The 16,939-nt window shown below is 37.0% G+C and overlaps 1 protein-coding gene across 1 annotated transcript in view; it reads right to left on the minus strand.

Moving 5' to 3' along the window:
• LOC100667292 (netrin receptor DCC) overlaps positions 1–16,939 on the minus strand; it is a 706,905-nt gene that overhangs the window by 342,635 nt on the left and 347,331 nt on the right. Inside the window, exons 5-6 of the mRNA XM_023543783.2 lie at positions 7,414–7,568; positions 4,539–4,659 (exon numbers count right to left, since the gene is read on the minus strand). Coding sequence (XP_023399551.2) covers positions 4,539–4,659; positions 7,414–7,568 — 276 coding nt within the window. The remainder of the gene's footprint in view (positions 1–4,538; positions 4,660–7,413; positions 7,569–16,939) is intronic.

Consider the following 16,939-nt stretch of genomic DNA (forward strand, 5'->3'; position numbering starts at 1 on the left):
TGCCAAGAGTGACGCTCAGCCATGAACTTGCAGACAGGCCAAAGCTGAACAGCTGGGCAATGCAGGCCCACGAAGTGCCTGAAAATACACGGTGACCACTTATTGTTAAAACTTAAACAGAGAGGTCTATGTTCTTCCCACTACGGTCAGCCTCACGGCTTAATTTATATTTATAACTGGCCTCTCTGCCATCTGTGCACATGGCCTACCCTGCATCTCTGAGCAATTGGAGTGGCATTATTGGAAGACCTGACTAAATACCCAGGAAAAAGCAATCCATCATTCATAAGAGGGAAATGTAAGGCAGTCACAATGGTGTCCTGTCACGCTTCAGGATTTTTGTCTTCATTTTTTTTTTTTTTACTTTCATTCTAATCCAGTGCCAAATACAATAAACACTGACCAAGGGTGAAGAATCCACTGGCGAAATTTTAACATCTAGATGGAAGAATAATAAATTACCAAGATGCTCCTAGGCTGTGTATAGTGAGGAAGTATATGATATTCTTCTGAGGGGAGTCTCGTCTCTTTATGGGTACATAGACCTAAAAGACCTAAATGAGAAACCCTGGTGGCATGTGGTTAAGGACTAGGGTTGCTAACTAAAAGGTCAGCAGTTCAGATTCACCAGGTGCTCCTTGGTAACCCTGTGGGGCAGTTCTACTCTGTCTTATAGGGTTGCTATGAGTCAGAATTGACTTGACAGCAATGGATTTTTGGTTTTAGACCTAAATGAATCACACCCCAAATGGAAAGCAAGACGCAGTTACTAAAAGTTAACAAAAAAAATCAGATCTTCCTTGGTGTAAGTGAAATGTAATGCCTATAATAGGTTTACTGAATGAGCTGAACTACTGGACTTTAAAACGAAACTGCTTTATTTTTCTCCTATTTTATCCACTTTCCAACGCACTCATTCATATCTCCCTTCCCAACCCTGGTACCAATTTGGGCTAATCCTCTGGCCCTGAGGTCGCATTAAAGTATTTAAAAAGCTGTATCTTCAGATACGAAAACAACAACAAATCAAAACATTAATATTCAATTTAGAGTTTCTTCCCTCCTCTCAGAGATGGAGAAGAGGTCAGTGGGACTATCGCCTGTTTTTTCACTTTCTTGGCTCAACTTTTTCCCTTCTGCTTAGGCCTTCTCCAGGGTTAGAGAGGGGAAGATGGACTTGGAGTGAAGACAAAGGCTGTTTTCCACAGCTTGTACTCTCAAAAGTCCAGTCATGGAGGGCATCACTTGCCTTTTTTTGTGAGGTGCTTCTGTGAATTCTTCAGAGACCCCCTACATTAGTAATCCCCTCATTGTAACCCCCACCCACCACCCCGAAGTAGGCAAGGTGCATTCTGGCTGACCTTCTGCACCAGCTCATACCTTGGGTCCTGCCTCCAGCAATGCTGCTGTCTTTTGATGGGGGGTAGTCCCAGCAGATAGGACCTCTTGGGTAGGGTCATTTCTAGGTGATTTCAGTCCTGCTTTCTTCAAATCGAACTCACACCCAGGGGTGGATTATGCAATAAACAATATAAGTACAGTACTTTTTTTTTTTTTACTTACCTTCCTTACCAGAGCATCTGTATTGAACAATTTCACATGGGTTTCACCACATCAGTGAAACTGTTTACTACAGATTAGTAAGTAAGCACGAGTAAGCCAATTCTTACCATGCTTACTGGCTCAGCCACCCTGTCAGGGATTGTAAATTTAAAAAGAGGTTTGATTCTGTAGGAAGCTGCTGTTGGATTGGGAGAAAGGCAGATGCCAACCATACCTAGAAGCAAATTCTTTGACGTGGTGAAAAAACGTAAAATTGTTCATGACAGATGATCTGGTAAGCAAGGTAAGCACCATGCTTACCTTGCCTATTGGATAATCCACCCCTACTCACATCCTTCTCACAGTAGTAGAAATAGGGCTTCTTCCCACTCCTGTTCCCTCCTTTCTCATTCCAACATTGTGGGAAGCTCCAGACTGCTCTCAGCCCTGGTAAGTGCCCAGTCTCCAATTTTTGCTAGCACCTTCCGACGCCCATCCCCACTCACTCTTTCCAGGGGGTTTTCTTGATATCTTTACAATGTGGCTTGTGAGGAAGGGACAACACCATGTTCATCTCTAATCCTATGAGTTCCCACACTGTATAGCATCCTTCCTTCCTATGGGCAGTTGCAGGGATGGCCACTGGACCAGATGGGTCAGCTCTTAGCAAGTCCTAGCAGGATGTATCTCACACCTCTCTTTAGAAATATGGGGTTACTTATTTCCCATTTCCTCAGCTTTACGGCAATAGCTGAAAATCAGGGTTAACTAGAATTTTCTTATTCTGTTACTTGTGTAGCAGCCAGTAGTATGTTAATTGTGGCTATACTGTTGTCACTAACGAGATGGTATAACTGTTAACCCTTTTGCTGCTATTGGTCTAATGGTACACCACTCACTTTTTATGACTCTGGACCTTGAAGGTAGTACATTATTCTAGTTCTAATGCATTTAGTGTCAAGGTGGGTCCCTTTTGAAATGGGTGAAGCCAAGCAGATGGCATTGGAGCTTCATTATTGTGTATCTTGAACTTTCTATTAGGTGATGGTTTCTGGATGCGTTAGTTTTGTAGACTTTTTTTTTTTCTCTTTATTTCTGTGAGATAAGGCTTGGAAGCATAATTATGGCTTTCCTGTGTAATAGTTAGGGAGACCTGATGGGTTTGCTTTGGTTTTTCTGTGTCATATTTGGAAAACCAGAGGTTCCCATGTAACTTAATGGGAAGGCACCTGCAATAAATTGTCTATCTAGTCCCCACTGGCAGACTGTCCTACTACAGATGGGTGGCTCCACAATGCCACTTGCCTTATCACTGGCTTGTATTACCAGATATTTCTTAAAATCCATATTACTAACTAAAATTTTAAATACATTTGATTAGTAAGCATGCACCCCAATACTGAAAACACATGCCATCAAAAAATGAGTAAATAAGGAGAACAGGAGAGCAATGATGTTGGAGGCTCCTTTTCTCCTACTTATCCATTACTGTTTCAGCAAAAGAGACTGTACTTAGTCACATAAACGGTATTACGCTAACATTTACAGCATATTAAATGGAGAGGGAAAATAGTAGCCTGTCAGAGAAATCAGTGATCTTGAACAAGAGTTAATTGTCCCTTTTAATTCCTAGATAGTTCCTCGACCCACCTGGACCATTGTTCTATGGTTGCACTATTTTTATTTCAGTAAAGAAAAAAAGTGGAAAGTCATCTTTATAAGCATTATTATGAGTGTCATCAAATAGAAGCCTAGGGGTGCACAAGGCAGTAAGGACTTCATAGGCACACTTTAAATGATGACATCCAAAAAGAGACTCTGTTTCATGTATTACAGCTACTTTCTACTAAACTTACTGCAGGGCAAGATTGAGACAAGACTGAGCTATGTCAAGAGGAAGGAAATCAGTCCGAAAAATGAGTTGAAGCTGACATCACAAAAAGATGGTATGAACATGTTTCATGAGAGGTATTAATATTTTAGTTAAAATACTTGGGTTAATATAAACAACTTTTCAGCCCTGGAAGGAAGGAAGGAAGGAAGGAAGGAAGGAAGGAAGGAAGGAAGGAAGGAAGGAAGGAAGGAAGGAAGGAAGGAAGGAAGGAAGGTCCTTTTTTTTTTTTTTTTTACTTTCTTTAGTGCTAAATCTTAGCATCTAACCAGCACCTCCCCCCCCTTTGGCAGGAATTGTGTTATTATGGGGGTAACACAGATACATCTAATATAGATTTAGGCTAGTTTCGAATAAACCATCATATTGAACATCCAAAAGATGACAAAAATAAAAACAAAAACTATATCAGTTATAGTAAAAATTATCAAAATCTAGTTTAAAAGAAAAGGAAAAATACTTTTACTTTCTTTTTTTTCCACTGCCAAGCCTCTATCTGCGGGTAGGTGTTTTCCCTTACACCCTCCCATGTTTTAACTTTCAAAGGATTGTTTCTGTTATTTTTCTGCCAAATTTCATTGATTCAAGATGACATATGGGTATGTGTATATATATATATATATATATTCCCTATATTAAGATACATATATTCCCTATGTTAAGATATATATTCCCTATATTAAGATAAATGTGTGTGTATGTATACATGTATGTGTGTGTGTGTGTGTATTCCCTATATACATATATATACATGAAACACTAGGAAGAAAAGTGGGACATAAAAAATGGGAAATGGCAGTAATTTCATGTTTGGCTTGACAGCCAGAGGTCCCATTGTTCATGGTGACTTTCCCTCACTGGGACACCTCAGTGCTTTGCTATGAGCGTAGAACTGCCACCACAGGAGAGCATGATGGGCAGAAAACAGTTGGAAGAGGGATACACATTTGTCTCATTTTCTAGAAGGATATATGAGCAATACATAATGTACACCTTAATTAAGTAATTTCAAATTGACTTGAAGTAGGAAAACCAACACAGATTTTCCAAATGGACCATGCATAATTGTAGCTGCATTACCAGAGCAAAGGTCCCATCATCTTACCAGGCTTAGGGACAATGAGCTGTGCACTGGTCTGGGCATTTCCAGCCTCATTTTCTGCCACACATTGATAAAAACCTTCATCTGACTTCACCACTCCAAGGATCCGTAAGTTGCTCCCTCCCTAAAGAGAGAGAGAGGGAAAAAAAAAAAAAAAAAGCAGGTAAAATATTTTAAGAAGCTAAAAATTCAAAGTGGCAAAATGAACATAGGTAAAACTATAATAAAGCTTCACAGAAGAAACAAGAAATGTTCCCCCTGAGTGTTCTCTACCTCACGGAGGTACCCTAGGTATGGGAGAAACGAAGGTTATTAGCGATGGCAACCTCGTCCCTTATTATTGGAGGAACTTGAGGTTACGCAGCTACTGAGGATAAAAAGGCAAAATGAAACAAAAACGCTGCTCTTTGGAGTTTTTAATAGACAAGAAATTTAGGTTGGCTATTTTCCAGAAGTATTAAAATTGTAATTCTTTTACCTGTACCCTTTTGGGGGTTTGGAGAGTAAGGTCTGATGGATATTTTATACCCATGTCATTCTGGTTTTATAACCAAAAATGTTTACCTTCAGTAATCCATAAATTAAATCCAGCAATGTTAACTCCTGTTTTATATAAACTCAGTCACCCTCTTTTTCAAGGATGGATGATAAAAAGATTTGGAGACAGCATTTAATTATACTAACTCAGTTTATCTTCGATATTAGTGTAAGAATTAGTTCAGTAAGCGAAACGTGTTAAATCACTTCCCCTGCGGTCGTTAAGAGATAAATATTACCTCATGGGGAATTCTTAATTGTTTTTAGTGTCTTGTACTCAATTCTCAGCTGATGTAAAATTCTTAGATAAAGCTGGCTAACTCCTAATTAACAATTTTTATATAAGTTAGTATATATTTGTGCTAAATGTTACATGTGCAACAGAAAATGGCTCTCAGATTTCCGGAGCTATTGGGGGAATATTTTTAAGCACAATTTAATGTAAATAGGACACATACCGTATATTTTATTTTTCACCTTAAGAAAGGAAACATTTAAATAGGTTGGCTGTAATAAGTCATGCTTGGAGAAAGATTATTCAAACAGTATAAAAATAAATGTTACATTTTATCATGTGTCCTTAAGGGCACTCAATAATTTCCTTTATATGCAAGTAGCATATATTCCAGGCATATACAACACATTTCAAGTTGCTCAATGGCAGGTCATTTTTAATTCCGTTTAGTGGAAATAGCATTGCATTTAAAGGAACTAATGGATTGGTATGACATTCAAAAGTTTTTTTTTCTTTTTTCCCTTTCTTACTTTATTCCCAACCAGTTACACAAATGCAACCAAAAGTGAAAAATGGCAAATGGTGATAAAAGTGCTACAGATACGGTTTATAGATTTATTCCTTAAAAAACTTTTATAGGATGCCAACATACATGCACAGATTACGAGAGTGTTTGAAAGTTGATAAATTTTGGAAGAGGCGTTTAAGGAAAGGCTGTGTAATGCCATGGAGAGGGCTTGTGTCCAAACTCCTGGAATGCCTAGTTCTAGACCCTTTCTGCCTGGAAGACCTTGCTTAGATGACTGCTCTTCTCTAACAGGGTCATCTCTGCATCCCAAACATAAGGGAGGTAAATCTAAAATCCCCTTCCTTAGTTGCAAAATTATTTGGTATCTGGAAAGTTCTTCTTCATATATATATATATACATATATATATATATATGTTGACGGCACTGGGTTTATGTGGTATACCCACCCAGTGCCTTCGAGTTGATTCCGACTCATAGCGACCCTATAGGACAGAGTAGAACTGCCCCATAGAGTTTCCAAGGAGCGCCTGGCAGATTCAAACTTCCGACCCTTTGGTTAGCAGCTGTAGCACTTAACCACTACGCCACCAGGGTTTCCATATATGGTATAAAAACATTATATACATAAACATCATGTATATTAACATATATGATATATATATAATATACAATTATGTATATAAAATGTATATCATATAAAATTATTTATATATTCATATATTATACCTGAGATCAGAGGCTCCAGTGCTAACCTACACCAAAAAGTACATTTTTAGAGAGCCATTTTAAATAAGCAAAGCCTTCTGCCAATAACAACAGCCAAAACAACAATAATGATAGTTTTCCTTTACTGAGTACTCACTATGTACCAGGACAACAATGCAGTGAATATTTGTATCATTATTCCTATTATCCTACAAGAGGATAGGTATAAAGAGCTCACTAAACCCTTCCATGAAACTCTAAGCTTTATTTTCAACTACTGTCCTTTGTCTCAGTTCTTTCTGACGTTCAAAACGACAAAGCAGTATGAAGTCTGGGTCTCCATGACACACCTACCACTGCAGTCACTACTGTTACCACCACATCTTTACTGCCACTGCCACTGCCCCTCTCAACTGCTCATGTAGTAACAACTAGTCCTACCTGGAAGAGTAGCAAAGAAATGCTGTCTGTATTATCAAAGGAAGATTATCCTAATTATAAGTAATATGTCTTGTTGAAACTTTATCATGATGGGTAAAACTCAAAAAGAAAGACCCTCCTGGCTTAAAATAGTCTAGAACTAGGTTCTAAACTCTGTTCTCCCAAGAGCCAGCAGTGAAAATACTTGAAAAGATCACCTTAGGTTCTCTGTCTCCTCTCTTTCTCTCTTTCTTTCTCTCTGTGTGTGTTTAAGACCTTGACTATAAAACAATTAGGGGTTGAACTGTTAAGTCTAGAACAAATTTAGAACAATACTCTTAACACATCATAAAAATTCCCAATGGAAATCTTCTTCCCAGGAAAGAAAAGCAACTGATGAATTAGTACACAATGAAGGGGATTGCAAAGTTAATATGAAAAAGATAATTACCACTATCTGAAAGTAGTCACTAGGAATGACCACATCTCCATTCTTCATCCAATTCACTGTGGGTACAGGCTTTCCAGAGACTGCACATTCAAATTCAATGTCCATGCTTTCATAGACATAGAGGTTGGAAGGGTGAATTAAAAACCATGGCGGAACTGCAAAGACAGAAAAAAAAAAGAAGTGAGTGGGTGGGGATGTAACCTTGCATGCTAAGGTCTTCACTGAGTTAGAAATCACCACTCCGGGAAAGAAATATTTGTAATTCAAATCATTCCCATAAACTTTTAGCTTAATATGCATAAGCTATGGTAGGGCACATCTTTTTTTTTGTTTTTGGCTAAATGCAGTTAAAAAGTTACAGTTAATGGTGTTCTGTCACAAGGCAAAAATAAAAAACCAACTTTGGGAACAATATATACTGTAAACGTTCTGAATGCCCAAATGTTTGCATACAATTGACCTATACACTGAAAAGTACGTAAATGCTGTTAAGTAAATAAAGTAAAAGTATAGTGTCACTGTGAGTTGGAATTGACTCTAAGGCTATGGGTTTTTTTTTTTTTTTTTGGTTTATAGGAGGGAGGCAATGTAGAGTACAAGACAAGAACCCTTAGTAATTCTATAATTTAGAGTTTTGTTAGGATTTAGTCAATGTATATGGACCCATTCCCTGTCGAAACTATCTGTGGCAATATCCAAAACCAAACCAACTGTCATAGAGTTGATTTTGATTCATAGTGATCCTACAGGACAGAATAGAACTGCTCCTTAGGGTTTCCAAGGCTGTAATCTCTATGGGAAGAGACTGCCACAAGAAAAGCTGGTGGGTTCAAATTGCCGACTTTTGGTTTGCAGCTGAGTACTTTAACCACTCCACCACCAGAGAAAATTAACTATATCATCCTTACTGTGGACACATTTCTATTGCCCTAGTGATTATCTATTATAGTATATTACTATACTGCATTATTACTTTCTCAGTGTGATGTGTGATATGCTATTTTAACTTAATTTCTTAATTAGCATAGTATTAGTTACTCTATGATGGAGAATTGCAATAGAAAGAAAATTACAAATACAACATGCGTTTGCTAATAAATCTTTCAGGTTCCGCTCCTCAGAGCCGTGGCAAGGAGAAGAAAAATGTAAAGTAATGTTCTTCCTTTTCCTTGGGGAACCTTACAGCGAAGTCATATTTGAATATTCATAGCAACTGAGAAGCCAGATTCAATTTACAGTGAGGTAGCAGCCATGATCTCTTTTTCACATAGGAAATAAATATGCATTTTTATTAGTCATTTTGAAACTTAGATGGTGTTTTGTTTTTGTTATGCTCAATGAGCAAGTGCCAATTTTTATTCCTTGAGAAACCGCCATATTTTGCTGTTTCCAACCACCATCAGCAATAGTAACCACTGCCATCAAAGGGGATTTGCAATCTTTGACAGTCACTGCCTTCTAGAAAAAATGGAAGAACAAATGGAAAGTTCCCAGTTTTAGTTTTTCCTACTGAATGATCTTGGATGTCTCTCTCTCTGTTCCCTTTCACTCTCTCACTCTCCTAATTTGTAACTAAATATTTGAACCTCCAGTACAAAACACTTTTTTAAATTCCTTAATTTTCTGCAGGAGCAAATCAATTTAGATGGCTTAGTTGGGATGCATTAATATTCATAGACTAAAGACAAGAAAATAAAATAAGTTTCTGAGAGCCCTTGTAAAGAGAACATGCCCTTTTTATACAGGACTAATTTTATTTACTTACTGTTGATACTATTATTAGTTTGATGAGACTTTTTTGATTTCTTGGCCAAATTAACTGCAAAAGACATCAGAAACATACTGAATGCCTCCAGGCATATACATTAGTTGTCTCTTTTGGATTCTGTTCTGTTTTACCAGAGATTTTGATCAAGTCTTTATTTACTAGCCAACAACCAATATTTACTGAGAGCTGATTAGCCTAAGTGCTTTATATGTATTATTCTCATCCAACTTGCTGAGGCAGGCTTTATTATCCTCGTTTTACAAATGATGAGATTGAGGTACAGGTGATTAATGTTTCCAAATTCAATAGTTTGTAAGTTGTGGAGCCAGACAGTCTGACTCTCTTGGCTGCATTCTGAACTATTCTGCTACAGCTTTCTCTTCTGCCAATTGAAAATTCCAGCAGCAAGATAACGCATAAGTAATCCAGTACTCTTAGAAATAATGGAGATAAACAATTAGAGGTGTTAAGAAAAAAAAAATAAATAAACAAAACAACAAAAATGCACTATGTTGTCTAATCCACCTCTCCCTTTAAGTCCTTCTTTCTTGGTGCCATGAAAAGTAGTGTAGCCTCTCTGTACTTAGTGTTCAATTTCATCAGAGTCCTGGCATCATTTATGTGTATACCAGAGTTTTTTAAATTTTGGATCACACCCATTAGTGGATCTTGAATTTAACTCATTGGCTTGAGAGTAATGTGTGTGTGTACGTATATAAAGGAAGACCCTCACCGAGATGGACTGACACAGTGGTTGCAACAATGAGCTCAAGCACAACGATTATGAGGATGGCATAGGACTGGGCAGTGTTTCCTCCTGTCGTACATAGGGTTGCTATGAGTTGGAACTGACTCTATGGCACCTACCAGCACAATGACATATCTTTGTATGTGTGTGTACATAAGGAGGCCTAGTAGCACAATGGCTAAGCACTCTGCAGCTTACCAAAAAGTCAGGGGATCCAACCCATCAGCCTCTGTGGAAGAAAAATGTCGCAGTCTGCTTCTGTAAAGATTACAGCCTAGGAAACCCTATAGGACAGTTCTACTCTGTCCTCAAGGATGGCAATAAGTCAGAATCAACTCTATGGCAATGCGTTTAGTGTTTTGGTTATGTGTATATATATATAGTGTGCATATGTAAATGCCAGAATCTGTATAAGGCAGAAACCTGTCAGAAAAGGAAAACTCAAAACTGAAATGAGGTAGGATTCTTAACAGAATATCCATAACTATATATATATGTATATATAAATACACACATATATATACATACATACATATGCATGGGCACACACACAAAGAAAGGAATTGGAGTAGAAAGAATTAGTGCTGTAGAAGGAGAAATGAAAAGGAAGAGAAAAGTGAGGCAAAGAGAAGTTTAAGAGACTAAATGTTGCAGCCAGATTTCCTAAGTTTAAATTCCATACCCTCCGCTCACTGCAAGTGCCTCAGTTATTGCCTGCACATACAACTTGGAGGTAAAAATTGAGGATAATGACAACTGATGTTTGTAATGTATTCAAAACATGTCTGGTATATTATAAGCAATGGATAATTATATGTTAAGAAAAAATAAATCTTCGCCCACAGCAAAAATAATTATTATATTGTAAGATTTCTTAAAAACAGGCTATGGAGTTTAAGTGATGACTCTATTCTAATAATTTCATGTAGATTAGTTCTGTTGCCCCAATTTGAAGAGTAGGGATTATCTTCTTTAGTATCTCTCAAAGAAACTAGATAAATTAAAGCTGATCACAATGTGAATACTCAATTAAAAAAAAAAAATTGCCATCAAGTCAATTCTGACTCATAGTGACCCTATGGGACAGACAGAACAGCCCCACAGCGTTTCTAAGGCTGTAGTCTTCACGGAAGCAGATTGCCACATCTTTCTCCCACAGAAGCTGGTGGGTTGGAACCACTGACTTTTTGGTTAGCCACCAAGCACTTAATCCCTGTGTCACTAGGGCTTCTTGAATCCTGAATACCTTCTCTTTTATTGATTATTAAAAAATAGTAACTTGTGAGTTAACCAAGTAACTTTAGTTTCAAAACTGTAACTACCATGTATGTCTCAACAATTATTCCCTGCTTACAAACAAATGTGTACATGAGTTCTGATCTATATTCTGTACATTTTCTTATATTACTCAAGCTATCAGCTTTCGTTCTGTTGTACATAGGGTCACTATGAGTTGGAACTGCCTTGACAGCACCTAGCAATAACAACAACATCAACTTTATACTTAGCATCTTATCTTCCCTGACTGCATTAATATATTTGTTTTTATATCTGTTTCTCCACTTCACAATACATCACACAATACACAAGGAAGTAACAATAGCTTCTCTTACTTATAATGGGAAATTGAAGCACCAAAGAATAATACCACATATCAGAAATGGCTCTAAATCTCATGTTTTCTGAAAATGCCTTGCCTCTATTAGGCAGTGTTATCAATTATCAGTGGACTATGTGGTAAGGGCAAGGGCTAATGATTTCTGTTCATGTCTCAAGGCCTAGTACGGCACCTCATTCTAAGGACGTGCTCCACAAAGGTCAAGCTCAGCAAAGGTGCTAATCAGGACACAAGCCAAAAAACAAAAAAACACAATTTTACCCCTTGGGGCAGTAATATTGGTATAAGTTGAGGAGGAGGAATTTGGACAATGGCATGGAAACTATATAGCTACAAAATAATATTAATTTCCTATCATTGAATATAAAATGTCAATGAATGATGAGAAAAATTAAAGCACAAAGAGTGATGCAGTATGGCTAATTGAAGACAGGGAAGTTTTGAGGTTTTAGGACACCTTTCAGAAGTATCCTTAATGCTCTTGAATAGCTCTTTTCTGTTTAAGCAAAAGGTATTAAAATGCTTAAATGACTTGGGAGAAGGTTTTGAATAGGTCTAAATACCTAGGCCTGGGTGAGATTAGAAATTAGGTAAAAGCTCTTCAACCTGGCTTTTAAATGATGTCAGTACCAAACTTCTACCTACTTTCTTAAACTTACCACCCACACATCCCTTACATATAGCCTATGGCTCAATTAAACAACAGTGCATGGCCCTTTTCTAATTCTAGAGTAAATATCGTATGAGTTATCAAAGGCCATGAATATATTTCTCCAGCATTTTTCTGATCACAAATTCCTGTCTGAAATTACGGTACCCAAATGATACAATTTGTATTTATTTCCTAGATGCAACTCAAATCCCTTTTTTTCCTGGAAGTTGTGTCTTCTAAGAAGTTGACAGTGACTTTTCTTGTTTCTTGCAGCCCTCCTCAACTTCTTGGTACCCAATTTTATTTTTTAACAATTATAATTTACCGCTTACTATTATAAGATATTTTTTACATGTATCTTTATCTAGCAACCAGACTAAGTTCCGTAAAGATGGAGCCTGAAGAATACACTTTGTAAAAAAATCCCCTTGCACATTACATAGCTCCCCTCCCCCAGCTCCTGTGGAAGGAATAATTTCACAACTTATTGTTTTGTCAGCATCAACTTCTTAATCAGTAATAAAAATGAAGTATCATGTTTTTCAAGTTTATCAAATTGTTCCATTTACATTGTATTTTTATTTCAGAGAATTGCTTAACAGACACGGACAATGTTACTACAATTTCAGGAAGGATATTGATTTAGTTTCTTTCTTTGAATAGAATAAAATTCATGACCAGAAATAGATTATCCACATTTCCAATAGATCTTGGTTTCTTAGAATCTTCTCAAGTACTTGTAGTACATACACAGTGTATCGTTTTTATTTGGAGGTTGGGGAAAGAGGGAATGATGAAGCAAAAAAGACTAATAAGGAACTAAAATATGAAATAATATAATTCTGCTCTTTAAAGAGTTTATCATACTTAGAAGAGACCAAAAAAAAAAAAAAACCAAAACTTAAACCTGTTGAGTCAATTCCGACTCATAGTGACCTACAGGACAGAGTAGAACTGCCCCATAGCGTTTCCAGTGCAGCCTGCCACATCTTTCTCCCAGGGAGTGGCTCTTGGGTTCAAACCACCAACCTTTCTGTTAGCAGCCCAGCACTTAACCACTGGGCCAGCAGTCAGGCTCACGTATTATAAGAACCAGAAAAAAGCGCTAGTTTTATGGAATAATGCTTCCAATTGGTTAGGAATCACTCTGTCACCCCGTAGTTTCAATTCTTCCAGCACCAAATTTTGTTGCCAAAGCAACTTCCAGCTAAACTTGATCTTAAATGCATAATCCTCCCTACTCTCCCACCCCACACACCCTGCCTCTTTTTTAAACAAGGTACTTGTGTGGTGCGTGTTCTGCTTGTCCCAACACTTCTTTCCAGGTTCTTTCTAATGTGACAAGTGAATTGAAATCTGCTTAATATTTCTTTCTAGTTTGCTCTGTCCCACCTATCTACCTGTCCTCCTCCACAGGACTGGTTGTTGAGATTTGCACTCCAATCCCTATTTTAAGTGTCTTTCACAAATACTTTTCTGTACTCTCCTAAAATTTTAGTTTGGTTTGCTTTTCCCCTTAAATGGCTAGAATGTGTCCCACATTGGACATATAAGCACACTTGAATTTTGTTTTGACTATTAACATTGACTGGGGCTCCTATTGTTCTAGAAAAAAAGGTTTTTAAGTTAAAGATTTTATCCTTAGAATTTTTTTGTTAAAAGAGGTTTTCCAGTCTAGTCTGACAGTGATCATTTCCATAGAGAAAGAGGTGTTTGGGTGTTCTTAACAACTGCCAAATGTGCACTACCTTATTTCCCGACATATGTGCAAGCCTAAGTTGGATACTTAATTCTGTATTTTTTCCTCAAGAAGACATAAATATATCATTACAGAAAAGTACAGAACAGAAAAGCAGGTGACTCAACAGCAATTCATCCCTTTGTGGCAGAATCTGGATGTGAATTCACTAACCTATTAAGTTCTTACGGACAGGGACAGCCTTATCGATCTTTGTGTCCTCAAGGCCAAGCATAGGAGAGGTGCTCAATAAATACTGATTAGATGAACAGACTAAGTAGGGTTGAGTCCTTGTAGGCCAATCACTTCCCCACCCCCACTTAGCATTCAGTTATTTTCTGGCTGCAAAAGAGTAATAACTACAGGAAAGCTAGCTGAGGAACAATATGTAGATATTTTAAAAATCTAGAAAAAAAATTTTCTGTCAGGCATGAGAGCCAAGTCTGTGCACATAGAATAGCTACACATTTGGATTTTTTTAGAGTTTCTTCTTAGTAGTAGATATTCTATGAGGGAATCTTTCAGCATAAAGATTTACCTGACAAGATGATGGATTGTAATACATAATTCCTCTTCCTAATACCTAATGAAATGAAGAATAAGTCCCAGCACGCACACACACACACACACACACAAGTCAACAACAGTGGCCAAAGGAAAAAAAAAAAAAAAGAATGTAGTCTAAATGCCCTCTCCCACCTCAAAAAATCAAAAACACAAGTTTCTGGAGTAGAGAGTCAGAGTAGGGTATAGTTCGTTACCTGCCCTCAAATGCCAGGAAACTTTCTTGATTTTGGAGAAAAGTCTAAGAATTCTCATTAAACGCCTGACTCAATGGACAGCCTACACCTTTCTTTTCTGATGGAGGAGAAAAACAGAAGATAGGGATGACTTTGAAGAGAAGCCTCTTGAGCTACCAGTGAATTAAACAATTGATCCAAAACCTGAGGATAACTTTCTCTCTCAAAAATGGGAATAGGAGACAGCACCGAGCAGCAAAGTTGGGTATTCTAGAAAGATTGAAGGCTAGTTCAATTCAACTCACTTCCCTACCGTCCTTCAGTTTGTTAAAAATGCATAAAACCAGAATTACCCAGCTTTCAGACTGGAGCCCGAGTGGTCTTAGGCCTGGCAATAAGTCTAGATGCAAACTCTACTGTATAAGACCAAACGGAAGGTCTGGACAGAGCTGCCCACCCATGATCAAGGTGAAAATACAAGGTGTGTAAATACGGAAACAACATACTATATCCAACAACAGTGAGAGAGAGAGAGAGAGAGAGGTTGATTTAACATAAGAAACATAGCACCCACCTAGAAAAACCTATAAGAGATAGAATGAAACTCTTCAAGTCGCTTCACACAATGGATTCACTTAATATGAAAATGAATTCAATAAAACTAGAGGTCAAAGACTAGAAGATGTCACAACAGAGTGAAATGAAAAGGGAGGCAGCAGACTTAAGGAAACAAATCAAGGACCAAAACAACAAAATTAGGGAGTCAACACATAAATTAGAAAGCACAAGCAACATAATAGACACCACAGAAAATCAAATTACCAACAGAAAGGACAGACTTCAGATAACATACCCACTACCAACCCATTGTCGTCAAGTCGGAATATAACATAGCGGATATATAAAAGAAAAAGACAAAGGGACTAAAGTAATTAGGGCAAAGCTTGTACGGGAGGACAAGCAAAGATGATCAAATATTAAGAAAACTGGCATTCTTGAAATAGCAAACCCGAAATGAAACAGAAGATATGTTCAAATTTAAAATAATAGGATAATTTCCCTGAAAAAGAAACCTGAATTTTAAGATTAAAAAATGTACCATATTTCCAGAATACTTAATTCTCAATAGTGAAATATATCTTATTTGAGCTACTGGATCTGATGGATAAATAATTATTTGAACATCCAGACAGAAAAATCAAAACCAAAACACAGCTACACTGGGTGACAGGGATTAGATTCCTATATTGTAATATTCGATGCCAGAAGAAAAAGAAGTAATATCCACAAAATTCTGAGGGAGAAAAAAAAAATGCTACCCAAGAATATTACATGTGCTCTTTCACTTAAAAAGTCATATTCTTGATTATGAAAGTGCTTAGAAAATACAGCACTTTCTAAAAAGAAGTCTTTTTTGCCAAACTCCAGGCAGTTAAAGGTACCATCCATCAAATGAAAAAGTTAAGCACCATGGTAAAGGTCGGCAGTTACCGCTGAATCCATTATAAACAGAAACAAAAGTAAACACTATGGAAATGTTGGTTACTGAACAGAATGATGTTACTATAAACCTGAATACAGAAAAAGTAATAATACCTATATCTATGAAGCATCAGAAGGTGGTGAGATGGGAGGAGTGAGGAGCTAATCTCTGCTATAGAGATGAGGACACCTTCCATAGCAGAGATTTAATCAATTATGTCTTTAAATAAAATATATATATATATATGTGTGTGTGTATATATATAATATATATATGTGCTATATACACATATATAGACTTAAAAAAGACAAAAAGCAGCATCTATAGTCTCATTGCATTGTTACAAACATATTTCTACCTAACCATCCAATTGCTAACATACATGGAAGGGTGTTCAGAATGCTGTTAATCTAAGGTTAATGTTGCTACATTGGAGTGAAGACTTTTGGGAAGATTTTGCATTCACACAAATTATTTTCACAAAAAGAATAGAATGGTTTTCCTCAAAAAAATTTCAAAAAATGACTGGAAGCAAATATGTCAAGGTATTATACCAGATCTGGAAGTATGGATATATCTCTGTTCCTTTTCTGTATTTTTAAAATATACAACAATTTAGAAAAATTAAATAAGAACCTAGTTGCTGAGAGGACTGGCAGCTATAGCTTAAAAAAGTAGGAGAGCTTACTGGAAATTTGAAGAGCTTGTATAAATAGTAGATAAGTCATAAATAGAAGATAAGTTATAAATAGCAAATAAGCATATTTACATTCTTATTT

Source organism: Loxodonta africana, chromosome 11 (genome assembly GCF_030014295.1).
Source record: "Loxodonta africana isolate mLoxAfr1 chromosome 11, mLoxAfr1.hap2, whole genome shotgun sequence".
NCBI lineage: Eukaryota > Metazoa > Chordata > Mammalia > Proboscidea > Elephantidae > Loxodonta > Loxodonta africana.